The following is an 18,744-nucleotide window of genomic DNA, read 5'->3' on the forward strand; positions in this document are numbered from 1 at the left end:
TTTATAGTAAATTCTTAAATGTGCCATTCTCTTACATATCATCTCACTAAGATGTAAAATTCCTTTGCCAATTTTTGGCTATTCCTCCCTGCTGTGATGCCCTATAACAAAATCCCTACTGGAGAGAAGCTCCTGTACCTGGTCTTTTGGATATGGTTGTTTGAAGGTACAATAGACTATTGGGGGGGGGGGGGGAGAGAATAAACTGAAAGATCAGTTACATGAATTGTCTAATCCTTAACCGTAGTGTACAGTCGACCTGAACATCAGCATTCAACTTATTTCTTTCCACCTCAGACAATGAACTTGTGGTAGTTTTTCGTGTGTGTGTGTGTTAACCCATGAGGTAGCATTTGCTTTGTTGAGTATCTTTGATGATCTTAGATAAAGTTACACTGTTGGAAAATGCATTTTCTCTCTTCTACATAATGCCCATTTGTACCCAAAAAGATTTTCTCTACCAAGAATCTGTTATTGACATAAATACCAATTTCTCTTTTCTACTTTTTTATTAATGAAGTAAAATGCTTCCCCAATTTCAAATTAGTCACAAGTCTCTCATATTTTTTTCTTAATATGAGTTTCTTATAAGCAAACTCAATCCAAATATCTTCAGATAATAAAATACTTGTTTCCTTTTTTGGGATGTGTTAAGGCCTACACATCCCATGATAATTTTTTGTATATCAATTTTTAAACTTTATCAGCATCAAAGACCTGTAACAAATGGGCAGGAAAAAGCGGTTCGAACCTACTTTTTCTGGAAGTGGGTTGAAATTCCATTGTCCTCATTGGCTGATCCCAAGGCAGCCTAAATGTGCATGGCCCAACCACACAATGCAGTGTCAAACTCTGCCACTGGGTATTTTTTTTTTGCCCCACCATGCATGTGAACCATTGCAGAAACACACCACCTGTAATTGCCTGCTGCCTAGATGCCATCCCTCTGGATGGCCACCTCTTTGATCAGGCACATAGTTCCACTTGCAATCCTCTGCTGGTACAGGGAAGTAAAACACTAGCAAAACAGAATCATGCCCTCCCTACATGGGCCCTTCACCCCCCCTTCACCTCATGTCTCCTCTTGGACGTTTATGTATCATCTAAATACCCCACCTTCAATGTGGCCGGAAAGTGCTTTATTTGGCTTGTCTATTCCACCCAAAGTCCCTATCCTTTTTGTCATCTTCAGACTTTCTTCCTTTTTCTCTTCTGTGCTTCATAAAAATATTTCCATATTTTTCAAGAAAACCTTAGCCTTTGAAAGAATATTCTGAATCTTCTGTTTAATTTCTCCCATCTAAAATATATCTCTTGTTGCTTTACCTTGCTCATCAAAAAGACATAAACACTTCTTTTTCTCAAGATGCTTGGAGGTATATCCTTAAAATGCCTTATTTTATTTCCATCAGTCATTAGCTTCTTCTGATAATATTGTTGGATCACTGCATCTCTTGTCCATATTTTAACAAAATGGATAAACACACCCCTAGGCAGCTTCCTCTCTCTGGCCAATCTTGAATTCAATCTGAAGACCTTATCCAGATCCCAACTAATATCTTCTTTAGACTTTCCTTAAAATCAGCCAAGACCTCTGCCATTCTGTCATAAATATCTCCATTTTGTTGTTCTGGTAAGTTTTAAACATCTTACTCTCAATCTTAAATCAAAAAGAGCAGATTCATCCAGATCATGTTCCCTGTCTTGAGTCTATACTGTCCTCCAACTTTTGATTTTTAATTTCTAAATTTTCCAGCCTCTGTCATCTTAGTAGCTTGCTCTAAAGAAGGCCTTCTTGAAGCCTGAGTTTGTGCATTTGCGGCCATCTGTCTTGGTTGCATTCCCAATTACAAGCACTATGTATTTGACAGCTGTCAGATTATACTATTGAAAATGCAAGTTTTCTTTTCCTTGAAATTATTCTTCTTGGCCACACGATGTTGCTTAATATTTTGATAATACAGTGCTAATACAGTTTTAAAATGTTTATATTTTAAACAGGTTCCAGTAGTGGCAGTCATGGCAGCAGGGGGTGGATGCCGAGCAATGACATCTCTTTATGGTCAGCTGTCAGGACTTAAGAAGCTTGGTATTCTGGACTGCATAACGTATATCGGTGGTACTTCGGGCTCAACTTGGTGAGATGACCAAATTGGCATGAAATGAGGAAAGATATGCAGTGCTCATAGATAAAATGAATAGGGCCATTTTACTATTCAGTTCTTGCACTACAATTCCACTTTAACTGCCATGGTTCCATCCCATATAATCCTGGGATTTGTCATTGTGGGGGGGGGGGGGAATCCAGAATTCTCAGACAGAGAGACCAACTGACTCACCAGACTACAAACCCCAGGATTATGTAGGATGCTGTCATGGCAGTTGAATGGAATCAAAGTGCAGTAATTGTGAAAAGGACCCAAAAATGTATTCATAAGAAATGCACAATCTATGACTTTGTTTATTATGCATAACCACTTTCTCTGGACAAAGTTTTATGAGGACTACAGATATTGCAATTAAAATTTTCCACAATCAATTCATTTAAAATAGCTTTTAAAAGGCTGGCATTATACGCCTAGGGCAGGCCCAAAACATTTGTTTGTTTCAAGGAAAGGGAAATACAGTGTTGTCTTCCATTTCACATACAGAACCTATCTGGACCAGCAACTGAGTCTTACTTCAGTGCAGAATAGGATCCTCCACTATATGTGAGCTTAGCAAAATGGTGTTGTGATGCTGCTCAGGTTGGATAGGACACAACTGTCCTCTAAATGATAAGAATGGTCTGGGATGATGGGGAGAAGGTTCCAAAGGAACATCTGTCCGGGAAAGCAGCCAACGAACTGCTGATAAAGGCTGAAGCCAACTTTTACAGACAAACAAATACAAGGCTTTGCAGCAGCAAAAAACCAAGTCCATTATCACAGTACCTGTCCAATGTCCAATAGAGCAGAGTCAGAGGCAAGCCAAGGGTCTAGGATTCCAGAGAGCAGGTCAGCAAGTCAAGTCCAGGGTCAAGAATTCCAGGTCCATAATTCAGGAGGCAAGGTTTCAGGCAACAAAGTCCAGGGGAGTCAGAGCATGATGCTTTCACCAGGAAACACAGATAAGGTCTGACAAAATAGCTCAGCATCTTGCACCTGTTTAGATTGGCCCAGTTCCTAATCACAGCTGTTTAGTGATTGCTGAGCGTTTCTCATATGACCTCCTGGATCGATGGAGGCACACCCTTTCTGTCCTTCTCTGGCTGAAGGTAGGTACAGCTTCATCCTGCTCCTATATGTCTCCCAAACCTGTAATCTCTGCTGGGGGGAGGCTGTACTGCTGAGTCATAGGCTCTGCTGGAGCTGACAGAACAGAGCTAGAGCCTGGTTCCACTGACTGCTGGAGCTGGCATCACACAGCTAGGGCCTAGCTCAGCCTAGTCCTCCAAGTCCTCAGCCTGGCTGGCCATGACAACATCTGTGAGGTTGCTGCCCCCAGCATCTGCTGCCTGAGGTGACTGTCTTATTCCCTCTTAATGACAGGACGTGCCCTTTATATTTCCTACAGAGCTAGAGCAAATGTCACATAGAAGTACGAAAACCTGGAATGGGTGTTGAACTGCATAACATTTAACTAGAAATTCCCTCAGAATGGGCATTAGAAGAATTAATTGTTTGCGGTTACTTTCTTGTAGCATCTTTTCCAGAAAGCATACCCCTCTGACCCTTTACAAGGGAAATCACCCCAAATATATATTTACCTCAGGACATTTTTTAAATTGTATTTGTAAATCATGTGTTTTTTAGATATGTTATTTTATGAGCTGATTTTAAACTATTGTAATTATGATGTATCATTGATTTGATACTGACTGTAATCCCACCTCGATCTGTGGGGAGAAGTGGGAAAATATAAATAAAATTATTATTATTATTATTATTATTATTATTATTATTATTATTATTTAAGCTACAACTGTCAGGAAAACAGATATGGCTCCTTTGCAATGAAAGATATGTTTATTGTCAGCATGTTTCTCCAAATTATGTTATCATAACCCTTTATTTAGGGCCATGTCAAATTTGTATGAAGATTCTGCTTGGTCTCAAAAAGATCTTGGCAGGCCAATCTGTAAGGCCAAGAAACATATGACAAAGAACAAGATAAATGTCTTTTCTCTAGAACATCTTATCAGTTACCAAAAGGAAATGACACAGAGAGCTGAAGATGGCATTTCTACTTCTTTTAATGATCTATGGGCTGTAGCACTTGAGAATATCTTACATGGTAGGGTATGTACAGTTGAAACACTTTCTTTCTTTTTGAAAAAATATAACAAATGCACAAAACTTACAAGTATGTGACTTACAAAACTACATAAGCCAGGCTGAGAATCATGCAGCCCTCCAGATATTGTTGGGTTACAATATTCAGCATTCTTCACCATTGGATATATTGGCAAGGGATGTTGGTAATTGCAGTCTAATACAATCTAGAGGGCTGCAGGATTCCCACCTCTTTCGCTCTCTCTCTCTCTCACCCACACCCACCCACATCCACAAAATAAATGTAGACACTTGAGAAATTCAATCATTGCAAATGATAGGACTGGATTTTATCTTCACATGCCAAGATGGGGTCACATCCTAATTATTGATCAGCTTTTCCATTTGTCAAATGTTCTGATGCATATTTCTAGGAATGTCATTTTTACTGTTTTTCAAGAATGTGGTCAAAGTAACTGGAATATTTTGGGAGGGGGTGCTCAAATTTGTTTTTCCTTTTTAGTACAGTAGTCCAAGACTGGTTAAAAATTCTTGCACCTTTTCTCTATCTCATATAAGCTCCATTACCCAGAAAGGTAATGATAATGTGGGAGTGGTGGGAATACATGTGTGGACACTGTCATTATGTTATCAAAACAGAGATTAATTTGGAAAACAACTTGAAACAACAAATTCAGTTCAGGATCAATCGTTCCCTAGCAATGAACAATGCACTCAGCTGAGCTTCAAGTCTTTTGCTTTCTTTCTGTTTTTCAGATCATTAATTTGTGTTCCCTTATTAGGTAAATGATTTTAAACTCTCTGATCAGCAGCAGGCTGTGAATCAAGGCCAGAATCCCCTACCACTCTATGTAGCACTCAGTGTGAAAGAAAATCATATTTCTACTTTTGATTTTAAAGGTAACACTAATTCAGTTGTAACTGTGGTACAGAAAAGAACATGTAAAAACCAATTATTTTTACCTGGAAAGGAGAAATCAAATATCATTAGCCGAATTAAATATTTGGCCACAACTTCATTGAAATTTCACACACTGTGGTTGGTATTCTTTAGAGGCATACACTAAAAACATCCCTTTTAGTAAGTTTAAAGCTGGTGAAAGTTCTGGAAACTATGCCCTGTGAAGAGTAGCTTGGAGAGCTGTGAACATTTAGCTTGGAGAAGGAAAGTCAAGGGGTGATATGTTAATCATGTTTAAATATTTGAAGGGATGTTATATGTTGAGGATGGGGCAAGCTTGTTTTCTGCTGCTGCAGAGACTGGCCAAAGCAGAGACTTGCTAAAGTCAGGATTGTAGCCCAGACATTATCACACATAAATCTAATGTAACAGCAGTGATATTGGCAGCAACTGATAGAAAAAGCCATCAATGAAAAGTTGTATGATAGTCACAGATGGAGGGCATTCCAGTTGCAGCTCAATCATAGCGTCATCTGATAAGATTTGGCCATAGATGCTTCTATTCTGCTTTAATTCCACTTTTTAGCCTCAATTTGATAATTTCCTATGTCCCCTGTAGCCAGATACAAAACAACTATTACAGTGCTGAGACCTTCAAAGGACCACAGCTGATCTCAGTGCTGCAGTAATGATTTTGCATCTGGCTATGGGGACATAGGGGCTGTACATACAGGTGGCAGGACACTGCCCCTCTTTGCCATAGATGGAGGCCGCGGCAACCGCACGCCACAGCCTCTGTAGGGGAAAAAAAGAAGCTGAGAAAAGTGGCTTCTTCTTGCTCCCTGGAAGGGGCATCAAAGGAGCATGGGCACGCCATGATGACACCATTTCCGTGCCGTGCCATTTGGTTGCTGTGCCAGAGATGCACCATCATGGTGCACACCATGTAAGCTGGCGCATGCCACAATGACGCCCTGCTGGCGGCGGTAGGGCTTTAAGTGTGCAGACATGAGTACATGTATGAAAATGACTGTTTTGACTGCTAATTATCTTTCCTAGATATTAGCAAGCTAAGCATCTAAAACCATGCATAGGTGGAATACGATACACAAAATATATTCATGAAATAATGTTTTTGTATATGGTCTTAGCTATAGCAGGATTATTTATTGTGTTATGTTTCTTTACACAATGGTATAACAAGTGTACTTGTTCACAGAATGGTGTGAATTTTCTCCTTATGAAGTTGGTTTTCTGAAATATGGTGCATTCATTCATTCAGAAGATTTTGGAAGTGATTTTTTCATGGGACGACTGATGAGGAAAATTCCAGAGTCCCGGCTCTGCTATTTAGAAGGTGAGAGTGTGCTCCTTAATAGGAAAAGGTAAAGCAATATTATGTATTGCATTTATAATGGATAGTTCTAAGGGTTGCAAATTGTATGTTAAATGTCAGGATTTAAAAGAAATTCTTTCAGGCTAAGGCAATAAATTCCAGTTAGTTATCAGTCCCCCCCCCCTTTCCATAAGAAACATGAGTGCAGTCAAGAACATTATCCATCATGGAGTCTCAGAATATCTGTATTATTTGTAGTTTGCAACTATTTACTTAAGACAAGTAAAATAATGTATCAATTGTTGTTATTGTTGTGTGCCTTCAAGTCATTTTCTATTTATGGTGACCCTAAGGTGAACCTATCATGGGGTTTTCTCGGCATGATTTGTTTAAAGGAGGTTTGCCATTGCCTTTCTCTGTGGCTGAGAACATGACTAGAACATTAGTGAATGTCATGTCTTCATGGTCACATGTAGTTATTGCTGTTGCTGTGGTTGTTGTTGTTGTTGGGCACCTTCAAATAACTTCTGACTCATAGCAACCTTAATGCATTTCTATCATGGATTCTTTCTGGCAACATTTGTTCAGAGGAGGGTCGCCTTTGCTCTCCTCTGAAACGGAGAGAATGTGACTTGTTCAAGGTCACCCAGTAGATTTCAGGCTGTGAATCGAACCTTGGTTTCCAGAATCGTAGTCCAATACTCAAACTACTATGCTATTTTGGCTCTTAATGTATCAGTACATATAAGTAAACAAGGATGCACATATAAGTAATAATGCAGCGAGTGTGGAAAGTTCCAGTATTTTAAACAGCAGAGTTACAGGTTTCAGTATTTTTTATGTTGTGTTTGTGGGAGATCAGTTAATTGTTACCCATGGGAATACCTTTCTGAAGTGATGGAATTTTGTGATCCTCTGAGGCAAGAGGCTATGCAGGTGACAGCAGTCTTGCTGGTAGGGTCTCCCATGTCAGACAGGCTTTTGCTGAGGAGCCAGCATCAGGATGGAATGGAGACGTGGCAACTGCATGCCGCATGCCCTGACTCATCTCTGATGACACTACGCCCTCAACTGTACAGCGGGGGGTGTCATGGCACTCCTTTGGTTCAGTGTTGCTGTGGTGGTAAGGGCAGCTTTTTTCCAGATCTAAAGGGAGCACCATTTTCCTGTACTTTTTAGAGCTGGCAAAGCTCCAGATTGGGGCATGACTTGTAGTTGCTGTGGCCCCAATCTGGCACTGAAAGGTGTGGCAGAAAGCCACTCCTTTGGGACCATCTGTCAAACCCCTAAATGTACCAAATAGCTACTGGGCAGCAGTGGTAGTGAGGTGTGTATGAAACTGATAGATGATCTTTCAGGGCAGCAACAATAGTGAGGGGTGATACTGGCAGAGGAAGTGGTACCATAGCTAACATTTGTTAGTACTGTACAGAAGGAGGCACGGTAACCCCCTTTTGAATGTCTTTTACTACAAAAAAACCTAAGATGAGACAACCTAAAATGAAACAAGAGATAGTGTCAGACGATGAAACTCCCAGGTTGGATGACACTTAGTGAGCTGCTGAGGTACAGCAGAGGACAACTATGAGTAGTGCTGTGGCTAATGAAGCAACTAGACTAAAGCTGAAAGGACATTCAGCTGTTGATGTGCTCAGTAGTGAAAAGAAAGTCCAATGCTGCACAAAACACATATTATAGGACCATGAAATATGAGGTGATTCACTTATCTTTAAAGTAAACAATGAAGACACTGAAATAATTCAAGATTTTCCATTACTTGGCTCAATCAAAATGGAGACTGCCGTCAAGAAAACCAGAAGAAAACTAGGACTTGGAAGGGCAGCTATGAAGGAACTAGATAAGATCCTGAAGTGTAAAGAGGTATATATTGAACACTGAAGTTGGGATTGTCCATGCCATCATATTTCTCATTTCTTTGTATGGTAGTGAAAGCTGTACACTGAAGAAAGTCAACAGAAAGAAAATAAATTCACTGCCAAGACAAATGGTTCCTAGAGCAAATCAATCCTGAACTGTCCCTAGAAGATGACTAAACTGAGATTGTTGTACTTTGGACATATAATGAGAAGATATGAAACATTAAAAGACAATAATGCTAGGCAAGGTAGAAGGCAGTAGGAAAATTGGAAGACTGCATCAACAGATGGATAGATTCAATTAAGGAAGTCACAGCCCTGAGTCTGGAAGACCTGAGGAGGGCTGTTGAAGATAGCGTGATTTTGAGACCTCTCATTCATAGGGTCACCATAAGTTGAAATAGATTTGATGGCAGTTAACAACAACTGAATAAAGAAATATTCAGTGCTCAATACTCATTACTCCATACATTTTGAGTAATTATGAACTGATTAATGAGATGGGACAGTGTATGCCAGACTAATGGATATTTTCCTAAATATCTTTTGCTTTGTAGCATTATGGAGTAACATCCTTGCTGTGAATTTTCTTGATGTCTGGAATTGCCTGAGCAGTACAGATGAATCTTGGCAGAAACTTATCCAAAGCAAGATAAGAAACATTGGTAGGATTTTTTTTGGTGGATTTTTCGGGCTTGTTCTAGAAGAGTTTATTCCCGACGTTTCACCAGCATCTGTGGTTGGCATCCCTCTGAAGTATCCCTTACAGAATACTTGAAAATTCTCCTTGGCTCTCTCACAGAAAGACATTCCATGGCTGCACTGCAGAAATAATGCCATTTCACATCACTTTAAATGCCATGGCTCAATGCTATGGAATCCTGGTATTTGCAATTTGTTAGGGCACAAGAGCTCTCTGGCAGTGAAAGCTAAATATCTCACAAAACTACAAATCCCAGAAGTCCATAGCATTGAACCATGTCAGTCAAGGTGGTGTCAAACTGTATTCTTTCTGCAGTGCAGATGCAGCCTCTGAGTTCCCTGGAAAGAGTCTATATCTATTTTGTAGAAACCCCTGCCTAGTGGAGGCTCTATCCAGGTCACCCATCTCTCTGATATAACAAAGCAAATGTTGTGATGAGGAGATATGACACACAGGCACATCAGCTGAGGACCACCTCTGAAAGTGTGAAATGTCTGGCTTATAGATACTCCAGAAAAACTCAAGGAAAAAAATCATTTTGAAGGAAAGTTAAGCGAATTGCTTAAATGCCCAAATGTGTTACCCTGTAGTTCAGCAAAGACATATACATCTGAATGTTCTTTCATGAACAAAGAAGTACATCTTTTTAAAGATGCATAGAGGTTCACAAGTGAGAACACCCTGGTAGATATCTTTATGATTAATGAATTAATAGTTTCATTATCCATTATTTATTATTTATTTAATTGTATCATTTAATTATATTCTGTTATATTAGAATCATACAATTATGTTAAAAGGGTTGTGCAGGCCATCTAATCTATCTCCTTGGTTGTTGCATAAAATCCAAAGCTAAAGCTTCCAAAAAGATGGTTAACCTCTGCTTGAAGATCCCCAATGAAGGAAAGCATATCAAGAATATTGTCTTAAAGTTCAACCCTAGGCAATTCTCCTTTAATGTAAATCCCTTAGATCTACTACTGCCCTAATGAATGTGTGTATTGTGTGCTTTCAAGTTGTTATGGCAATTCTAAGGTGAAAACAGTTTTCTTGCCAAGATTTGTTCGGGGGGAGGGGTTTGCCATTGCCATCATCTGAGGCTGAGAGAGTGTGACTTGTCCATGATTATCTGGAGGGTTTTCATGGCTGAGCCAGGATTTGAACCTTGGTCTCCAAAGTCATAGTCCAATACTCAAAGCACTACACTTATGCTGGCTCTCCTAAGTAATTAATATTTGCTCTCTTGAGGTATTTGAAGAGTAATATCAATTTTACAATTAGACTTCTCTTCTAGACAAAATGTTCCCAGTCCCTTCATTCTTTCCCCACAGTATTTATTTTTTTTAATCCGTCCTTAAGTATCTGTCCAACTTGTCTATATGTCTTACATGTGTTATCCAGAACTAGGCGTATGAATCTCCAGATGCTACCTGACAAGGCCATACTGGGGTAGTGAGAAAAACTGCATTTTTTGTCTCTTTATTTCTCTTGTACAGAAGAAAGTTATGTTCCACCAAAAAGCTCCACCTACTTGGGGACCTCTTGGATGTGTCCTGATGGGATGCTTTTCAAAATTATAAGAAATGTTTTAACTGATTGTCCCCTCCACTATCACATCCACAACTTCCTTAAAGGGTTGCACATGCATAAAGACTACTATCAAGACAGCCAATTTTCTGTATGGAAAGGTAATTGTAATTTCAGTCTTTTATTACCCTGCTGAAAATCTTTCACTGACTTTTCAATGAGCATGCTCTTGTGTAGTTAAGAAACAGTTATCCTGTCTTTATAATACACAATCTTTGTTACTAAAAATGTAATGGGTGGGATCATATTGGTGGCTTATGTGCACTTGTGTGACTTATCCAAATGTATGCCTATTTCTGGATGGTGTGCAAGGGCTATTCTCTTTGCATCTCATACAAAATGGCCCATCCACAGTTGCCAAGGCCCAGAATGGTTTTCAACAATACAGTTGTACATTTAATTTTGAAATGCAGGTGCTCATCCTGGCAATCCCTAGACCTCTGGAGATGCTTTGATTAAGAAGGGTTGGACTGGATGGCCCTTGTGGTCTCTTCCAACTCCACAATTCTATGATTCTATGATGAAATAACCTGGACCCAAGGTTTTATAAGTCAAAAGCAGCACTTTGAATTGTGCCTGGAAACAGACTGGCAGCCAATGTAGCTATTGCAACATGTGAGTTGTACGCTCCCTGTAGCCAGCCAAAGTTAACAACTTGGCAGCAGCTTTTGGGGCCAGCTGAAGTGCATAAAAATTAAAAAAACTCCCACTACAACAACAAAAAGGAAAAAATGCCCGAAATAACAAAGCAAAACAAAAACAAAAAGAAATCCAGAGCCCCCCCCCAAAAACTAAAAAGCAGCAATATATAAAAATTATGAACTAGGCTATGGCTGAAAGTGTAAAAGAACATTAGATTTGTGAAGTTGAAGGCTTTCATGGCTGGCATCCGTAGTTTTTTTATGGGTTTTTCGGGCTATGTGACCATGTTCTAGAAGTGTTTATTTCTGACGTTGGCAAAACGTCAGAAATAAACACTTCTAGAACAGGGCCACATAGCCCGAAATACCCACAAATAACATTAAATGTCCTTACAGTATTTTCTATTTCTCCACATGATGTCACTATTTTACAACTTCTGGTCAATGTAGCCAGTGAATTGAAAACTTCATTTTCACACCAGTTTCCAAACTATTTACAAACCTTTCAGCTGTCTAAATTGGAATTTTGAAGACACATAGAGGCTTCTCTTTGGTTTTCCCCTTGCCTGGGGGGCACTTTTTGCCAATTTACTTCTTTGTCTTGACAGTTGCCACACCTTACCTGTCCCTTTGTTCTCTCAGCTAATAAGGGACATGCCATTTTCCCAATCTGGAAGTCTCCTTCAGGAAGAACATATCATACATTGTTAAAGCACTAGGATTTTGTGACTGACAGATGATGATGATTGCTACCACTTCCTCCCCACCCTATCACTCTTCCCTATTCCCTCTAAATTTGGTTGATAACATCACAGGCATATGAATGTTTGCAATAACACCATATATTATTGTGAGCTACCACTTCTGCAATTCAAATTAATTGGTTTTGAATAGGCAATTAATATTCATTAATAAGGATATGTTTAGTGGTTTGTGAGGATCTGCTGCTGCTGTGCTTGAGGCTGGAGCTCTAGGGATTGCCAGGATGAGCATCTGCATTTCAGAATTAAATGTACAACTGTATTGTTGAAAACCTTTAGGAATCACAAGTGGCTGGAGTCACCTTTTACTTCCTTCTCATTTTCTGTTTTTAGATGTAGTATATATATTCTTTTCCTTTCATCCAACTTCACAACTGCATTATTCCTCTCCCCCCTTTTTTACCTTGTACTTTAGTGCAAAGCACTGTTGTCAGCTGCTGCATAGCAGTGTGATTGATGTTCAGGTTATTTCATAGAACAGGGGTAGGCAACCTGCGGCCCGCGGGCCAGATGCGGCCCGGCGAGGCCTTGGGACCGGCCCCAGCCCAGTCCTGCCGCCGATTGCCGCCGGGGCCTTTGGGGGGGCAATTGTCTATAGAAGCCTCAGAAACATGCATTTATATTAACATTTTTTTAAAAATCAGCAAATTTTTTCGCGTGTCCTCCATTTTAAAAAAAAAGTGTATTCCATTTGAAAATTTTGTCCTACATTTGTCCTGGTTTATTTATATATTGAATTTTTTAAAAAAATATTTAATTATTTATTTTTTGGCTTCGGCCCCCCAGTTGTCTGAGGGACAGTGGCCCGGCCCCCGGCTCAAAAAGGCTGCCTACCCCTGTCATAGAATCATAGAATTCAGTTCTTTCTAAAACCTCCATGAAATAAATATACTCTTTCTTTTTAAATTTAGCAATTTGTATTTTTGCCTTCTGTGAGTCTTTCTTAAAAATATTGGAATCCTGTGGAGAATACCGCCTCCCCCCAAAGGTGGGAGAAATTAGATTACTATCTAGTTCTTTACTATACAATTTTCTTTTCAGATAGTCAACTGGACCAGTTTCCAAATCAGCTTACACCATCAGAAGATGACATTTGCTTGGTTGATGCTGCATATTTCATCAATACTAGTTGTCCCCCCCTTCTGAGGAAGGAGAGAAAAGTGGATGTCATTTTATCATTTGATTATACTCCAGATAACCCTTTCCAGGTCAATGCTAAGCTATTTTTCAGTGAATACTTTGCTTTCCCTACAAAACTTTCAAAATATATTGTAGAGTGTCCAGTTCCTGGGGATGTGTGGTCTCCACCCTCAGCAGCTACCACTTTTATTACACTTACATTACAAGATGTGCTTGCCAATATTCCTCTTTCTACACAACTACTGAAAGTGCAAAACTCCTCGCCTTAAGCAATGAGCCCCTTTAAAGATGAAATCAAGCAAGCAGATAAAAGTTTTGGAATAAAAACTAAGATTATGGACACTGATAGGAGAACAGGTTCCCACCTTGCACTCACCTGCCCCTTAAAGTAGCTCTGGAGCATGGGAACCATTTGGAGCAGATTTGAGGTATGTGCAGAGGCTGCAAAGAGATGATGAGGAAGGGGAAGTCCCAGTGTGCAAATGGAAGGCTACGCATGTAACCTTGGATGTAGGATATATTGTCCAATAAACTGAAAAGTCTGTCTGTTTGTAAAAGAAACAAAGAAACAATTGCAAATGATCTGAACAAAATAATTTATATATTCAGTGTTTAATTGGAGATTTCACTGTGGGCCCATTCCCACCTACCAGAAAATCCATTTCCTGAACCGATTCCTGAAACCGGTTCTGAAAAAACATAGTTCCCACTATGTTTGTGCCAGTTTCAGGAATCAGTTCAGGAATCGGCAAGCGGGGGGGCAGCTTGATTGCCTGGCCCATCTCTGGCCTCTCCTGGTCCCCAAATCCCCAGCCCAACCTCCTTACCGGCTTCTTTGGCCACTGGCCAGGTTCTCTGCAGCCTTTTAAAAAATTTCTTGCTGCTGGGAAGGCCGGAAAGAGTTGCAGAGAAGCTGGGAGAAAGCCGGAAAGGAGGTTGCAAGACTTCCAGCTTCTCTGTGATTTCCTTCCGGCCTCCCCGGTCACAGAAAATTTAAAAAAAGGCGCAGGGAAGCCGGTCAGCGGCCAAAGAAGCCGTTAAGGAGGCTGGTCTGGGGATTTGAGGGCCAGGAGAGGCTGGCCCATGCCAGCTGCCCCCCTGGGCCAGGCTGCCAGTGGGAACCAGGCCAGATTCGAATCCGATTCGAATCTGCCTGGTTCCCACTTGGGCTGAATAGATTTACAGTGGACCCTTGTTATAAGCTGGGGGTTGGTTCCAAGATCCCCCATGTATAGCAAAATTTGTGTATGCTCAAGTCCCGTTAAATATAATGACTTAGCAAAATGGTGTCCCTTATACAAAATGGAAAATCAAGGTTTGATATTTGAAATTTATACTTTTTTTTGGAACAAACCGTGGATGCTTGAATCTGTGTATAAGAAATCCGTGTATAAGAAGGCCTGACTGTATTTCTAATTTTTCTTTTTGACGCGAGTTAAATGGTCAAAAACAAACAAAAACAAACAACTTCATTTATATACCGCTTCATACTGAACTAACAGTATCTAAGTGGTTTACAACTGTAAACTAATTGCCCCCAACAATCTGGATACTCATTTTAGCGACCTCCTCGGAAGGATGCAAGCCTGAGTCAAGCTTGAGCCCTTTCGCTGGTATTGAACTCACAAACGTATGGTTTTGAGTGAGTGGTTGCAGTACAGACATTTAACCACTGCGCCACAAGGGCTCCTAAGCATGGCCCCCCCTTTCTGAATCATTTTCTAAAATCAAATCGAAACCATGCCTGTTTAACCCGGATCTTGATCCCAGTTTAAACATAGTGGGAACAAGGCCTTTATCATAGGACCCACACATTTGTTTTAAACTGCCCTCTAGAGCAGTGGTGTCATGGTGTGTGTGTGTTTGGAGGGGGGGAAAGGGAGGGTGCAGACCACACCAGGTGACACCCCAGAGGAGGGGTGACACCCATTTGGGTCCTGAGCCTCCTTTCGTGTAGGAAGGGCAAATGCATGCCTTTCCCAGATGCTCTGTTGCTGTGCTTTCTCCCTGGGGAGGAAGCTGAGTGATGAAGCAGTAGGAGGAGTGAATGTGTCCTTCCCACCCTCCACACTGGATGACACCATCTCTAGTAATGCCACTGCTGTAGAGGAAGCATTGCAACAAGCAATAATTTATTTTGTTACTAATGCCATTCTTACCCCTTTCTTCTTTACATGCAGATACCTGTGATGTGTTATATTTTAAATGCAGGCTAATTGAATTTCTTTCCTGTAATTATGATTGCTTGATCATCTTTATAAATAAACAAATTGCATTTATTTTGTTTTAATTTGTTTTGCTAAGTTGTCTTTTAATGCTAAGAATACTCTTTCTTCTTATGTTAAAGTCCATAGAACAGACTCAGAAATACTGTTTGGAACAGGGAATTCCTTTCCCCAGGATTCTACTGTGTGAAGAAGACATGAAGAATCCAAGAGAGTGTTATTTGTTTGTGGATGATGAAAATAGAAAAGCCCCTATTGTACTTCATTTCCCACTTGTGAACGATACCTTCCAGAAATTTAAAGAACCAGGTAGATTTCATGTCTAACTTGAGATATCTTATCTTGTAATATAACACATAATCAGCAATTCAACAGTATTATGTGAACGAATTAGCACTGAACCCGACCGTCTGTTTAATAGACAAATGAATTTTGCTTTAATATTTTGCAGGAGTGGAACGTGGTCAATATGAAAGGACTGTCCCCCTCTCTGGGCATTGCTCTCCATACCATTTGATGAACTTCAGATACAGTGAGAAAGACTTTGATGCACTCCTCAAGCTGACCGATTACAACATCAGGAATAACAGAGATAAGATCCTGAAGGCTATCTCCTTAGCTATAGAATGGAAAAAAATGTCAGGCAATTAAATCTGTACCTAGGCATCCAAATCTTTTAGGGTTTCTTCTCTGTTCTCCCCTTCCACCTTCCGGTTATCTGGCTTCCATGTCCTTATATAACGTCAACTGTCAACTGCTGAAGCTAATTGCAGCCAGTCATAAAACAACTAAAAGCTGCAATCCTGGACAAACCCATCAAAGTATCTGAGCAAACATGTTTAGAATTTTATAGTAAAAATTCCAAAGTGAAGACATCTTGCTTCTTTTCACCTTTGCTTGTTCTTTGGGCCCAAAGGAGTCTATTGCTACCAGAGAACAAACAAACAAAAGTATTTTTTGAAGCACTTATAAATGAATCAAATGGAAGCAAATGTGGATGTATTAGGCACATGACAACAGCACATAGCATACACACTTGGGCTGACTTTGAAATGATCTTTGTGTGGTAATTTCAGTAGCAATTACTGTAGTCAAAAGATATGTGTGACATGAGCATAGGATGTGAATTACAAGTTTCACCTTCTATTACAAGTTTGCTACATAATGCAAATATTTCTATCAATGCTGCTGCTTTTTTATTTCAAGGCTAGGTGGGACTGGTTGCTTATACAGCACTTTATGTGGTAGCCAAACTCCTCATGTGCTCAGATAGGTTGTGCCATAAATTGATCCCACCCCTGAGATAGCCCCACCCCTGTGATGTAACTTCCTGTAGCCTTGTTTTGGAAATTAGCCTAATGGAAAAAAACAGCCTTGGTGGGTGGGAAGAAGCCGTGGAAAAGGCAGGGGTTGATACTTCCTCATCTATATGATTGGAGTTCTCAAATTCTTAATGTTTCAGTAACTTTAATCTTCAGTCATGTCATGGAAACTGCCATTAAGGTAACAAATAATCAAAACTTGGAATGGTTATGCTTGAAGCAATGTGTTGCTCATTAATTTTGCTCATGAGTGATACCAGATAATTAATACTGTTATGTCAGCATTAATTTTTAAACTTTTTAAAAAAATGTTATTAGCTTTTAAAACGTAAAACATAAAACATATATTACCCAAAAAGAACAACTCTATTGCCCAGGAGTTAGGCATCGACTCAGGAACAGAAATGGAGGGGTACTTGTGAGCCCCAAGATACCCAGTGATGGGCAAAGGCTCCAAATGCCCTTTAATTAATGAAAATAATTGCAGTAGTAATGCTTGCAAGCAGTAGTTCAATCCTGGCCATTGCTAGCAAAGGTGTGTAAAATGTCTTCCTCGCTATCTGGGCTTGTTTGGTTGGTTTTTTTTTGTATTTCTGTACTGTTTTTCTGTCCCTCAGTCTCTCCACTTCCCAGTTCTTCCTGCGCAAATCTATTTTGCTAAACTCTTCTATTGTGTATGAAGGTGATTTCTAACATTTTCGTAAATTAATTTAAAAAAAAGACGCTTCAATTAATTCAAAATGCAGCAGCCAGATTGATCACTGGAGCATTAAGGCTTGACCATATAACACCAATATTAAAATCTCTGCAGGGCTGCCGATTAGCTTCCGGGCGCAATACAAAGTGTTGGTTATCACCTTTAAAGCCCTAAACGGCTTGGGCCCGAGTTACTTGAGGGAACGCCTCTCCCCACACAATACACCGTGCACTCTCAGAATATATGGGAAGAAATCACTAGACTACATAAATACCAGGCTAGTGACCACATCCCACAAAGTGTTTTCTGCCGTGGCCCCCAAGTTGTGGAATGATCTGTCGGAAGAGATCGTTCTTATTACCACCCTGGATGCTTTTAAGAAAGCACTGAAGACGGATCTCTTCTGGCGAGCCTATCCACCTAACCTGCTGTAATATATCTTACCCGGTCAGCATTGCATGCTTTTATGGAGAGCTGACCAGCTGTATAGTATTGTACTGTATTGATAGTGATGTATTTTTTATGCCATGTATTTGACATGTTTTATTGTTGTAATTTGCTGATTGCTGTAATCCCACCTCAATCTGCAGGAAGAGGCAGGAAATAGAAATAAATTATTATTATTATTATTATTATTATTATTATTATTATATAACATATAACACATTTTGCAAATAACACAACATACTAACAGCTAAACTTATTTATCTCCAATATCCCCTCCCCCTATATCTTCCCCTTATACAAAATGGAAAAAAACACCTAAATTCCCCAAAACACAACTCTGTTTAATAAAACTCACACAGACTATATGCCTTCCAGTTTCCCAAGCCTGAAAATAAACATTTAAAAAAATCGCATCAGTCCTGAATATCCACAACCACGATTTTCTCCTCTTTCTTCTTGATAAAGGACAGAACTAAATTCCTTTGTTTTAAATAAAAAAAAACATGTTAATTAAAGTTGCCATTTTATTCATATCAGCCAGTTGAAAGATTTTAAGAGTCCACATAAAGGAAGAAAGGTGAACACAAACTTTGATGGTTGAGGAAATTGGTAAATTACAGTTGGAAGGACAGGTGAGGATGACACCATTACAATGCACAGTAAAGTATCTCCTCCTCCATTAGATAGTCTCTGAAGATGATGGATACTGTTAATGTATCAATGGCGGCTATTGGCTAGGATGTCAGGGTCCCTGGAAGACAGTACATGGTAGATCAGACTGGTTTAGGGGATTATCACATGAGCTTCGCTGACCCAGGATGTAACTTTCTTAA

The 18,744-nt window shown here is 39.8% G+C and overlaps 1 protein-coding gene across 1 annotated transcript in view; it reads left to right on the top strand.

Moving 5' to 3' along the window:
• Positions 1-17,512, top strand: part of LOC121926752 (cytosolic phospholipase A2 delta-like) — a 35,662-nt gene extending 18,150 nt beyond the window's left edge. Inside the window, exons 12-20 of the mRNA XM_042459986.1 lie at positions 2,002-2,138; positions 4,058-4,280; positions 5,057-5,174; positions 6,395-6,532; positions 8,946-9,053; positions 10,588-10,779; positions 13,122-13,288; positions 15,568-15,754; positions 15,897-17,512. Coding sequence (XP_042315920.1) covers positions 2,002-2,138; positions 4,058-4,280; positions 5,057-5,174; positions 6,395-6,532; positions 8,946-9,053; positions 10,588-10,779; positions 13,122-13,288; positions 15,568-15,754; positions 15,897-16,096 — 1,470 coding nt within the window. The 3' untranslated portion in view covers positions 16,097-17,512. The remainder of the gene's footprint in view (positions 1-2,001; positions 2,139-4,057; positions 4,281-5,056; positions 5,175-6,394; positions 6,533-8,945; positions 9,054-10,587; positions 10,780-13,121; positions 13,289-15,567; positions 15,755-15,896) is intronic.
• Positions 17,513-18,744: the final 1,232 nt, after the last annotated feature.

Source organism: Sceloporus undulatus, chromosome 1 (genome assembly GCF_019175285.1).
Source record: "Sceloporus undulatus isolate JIND9_A2432 ecotype Alabama chromosome 1, SceUnd_v1.1, whole genome shotgun sequence".
NCBI lineage: Eukaryota > Metazoa > Chordata > Lepidosauria > Squamata > Phrynosomatidae > Sceloporus > Sceloporus undulatus.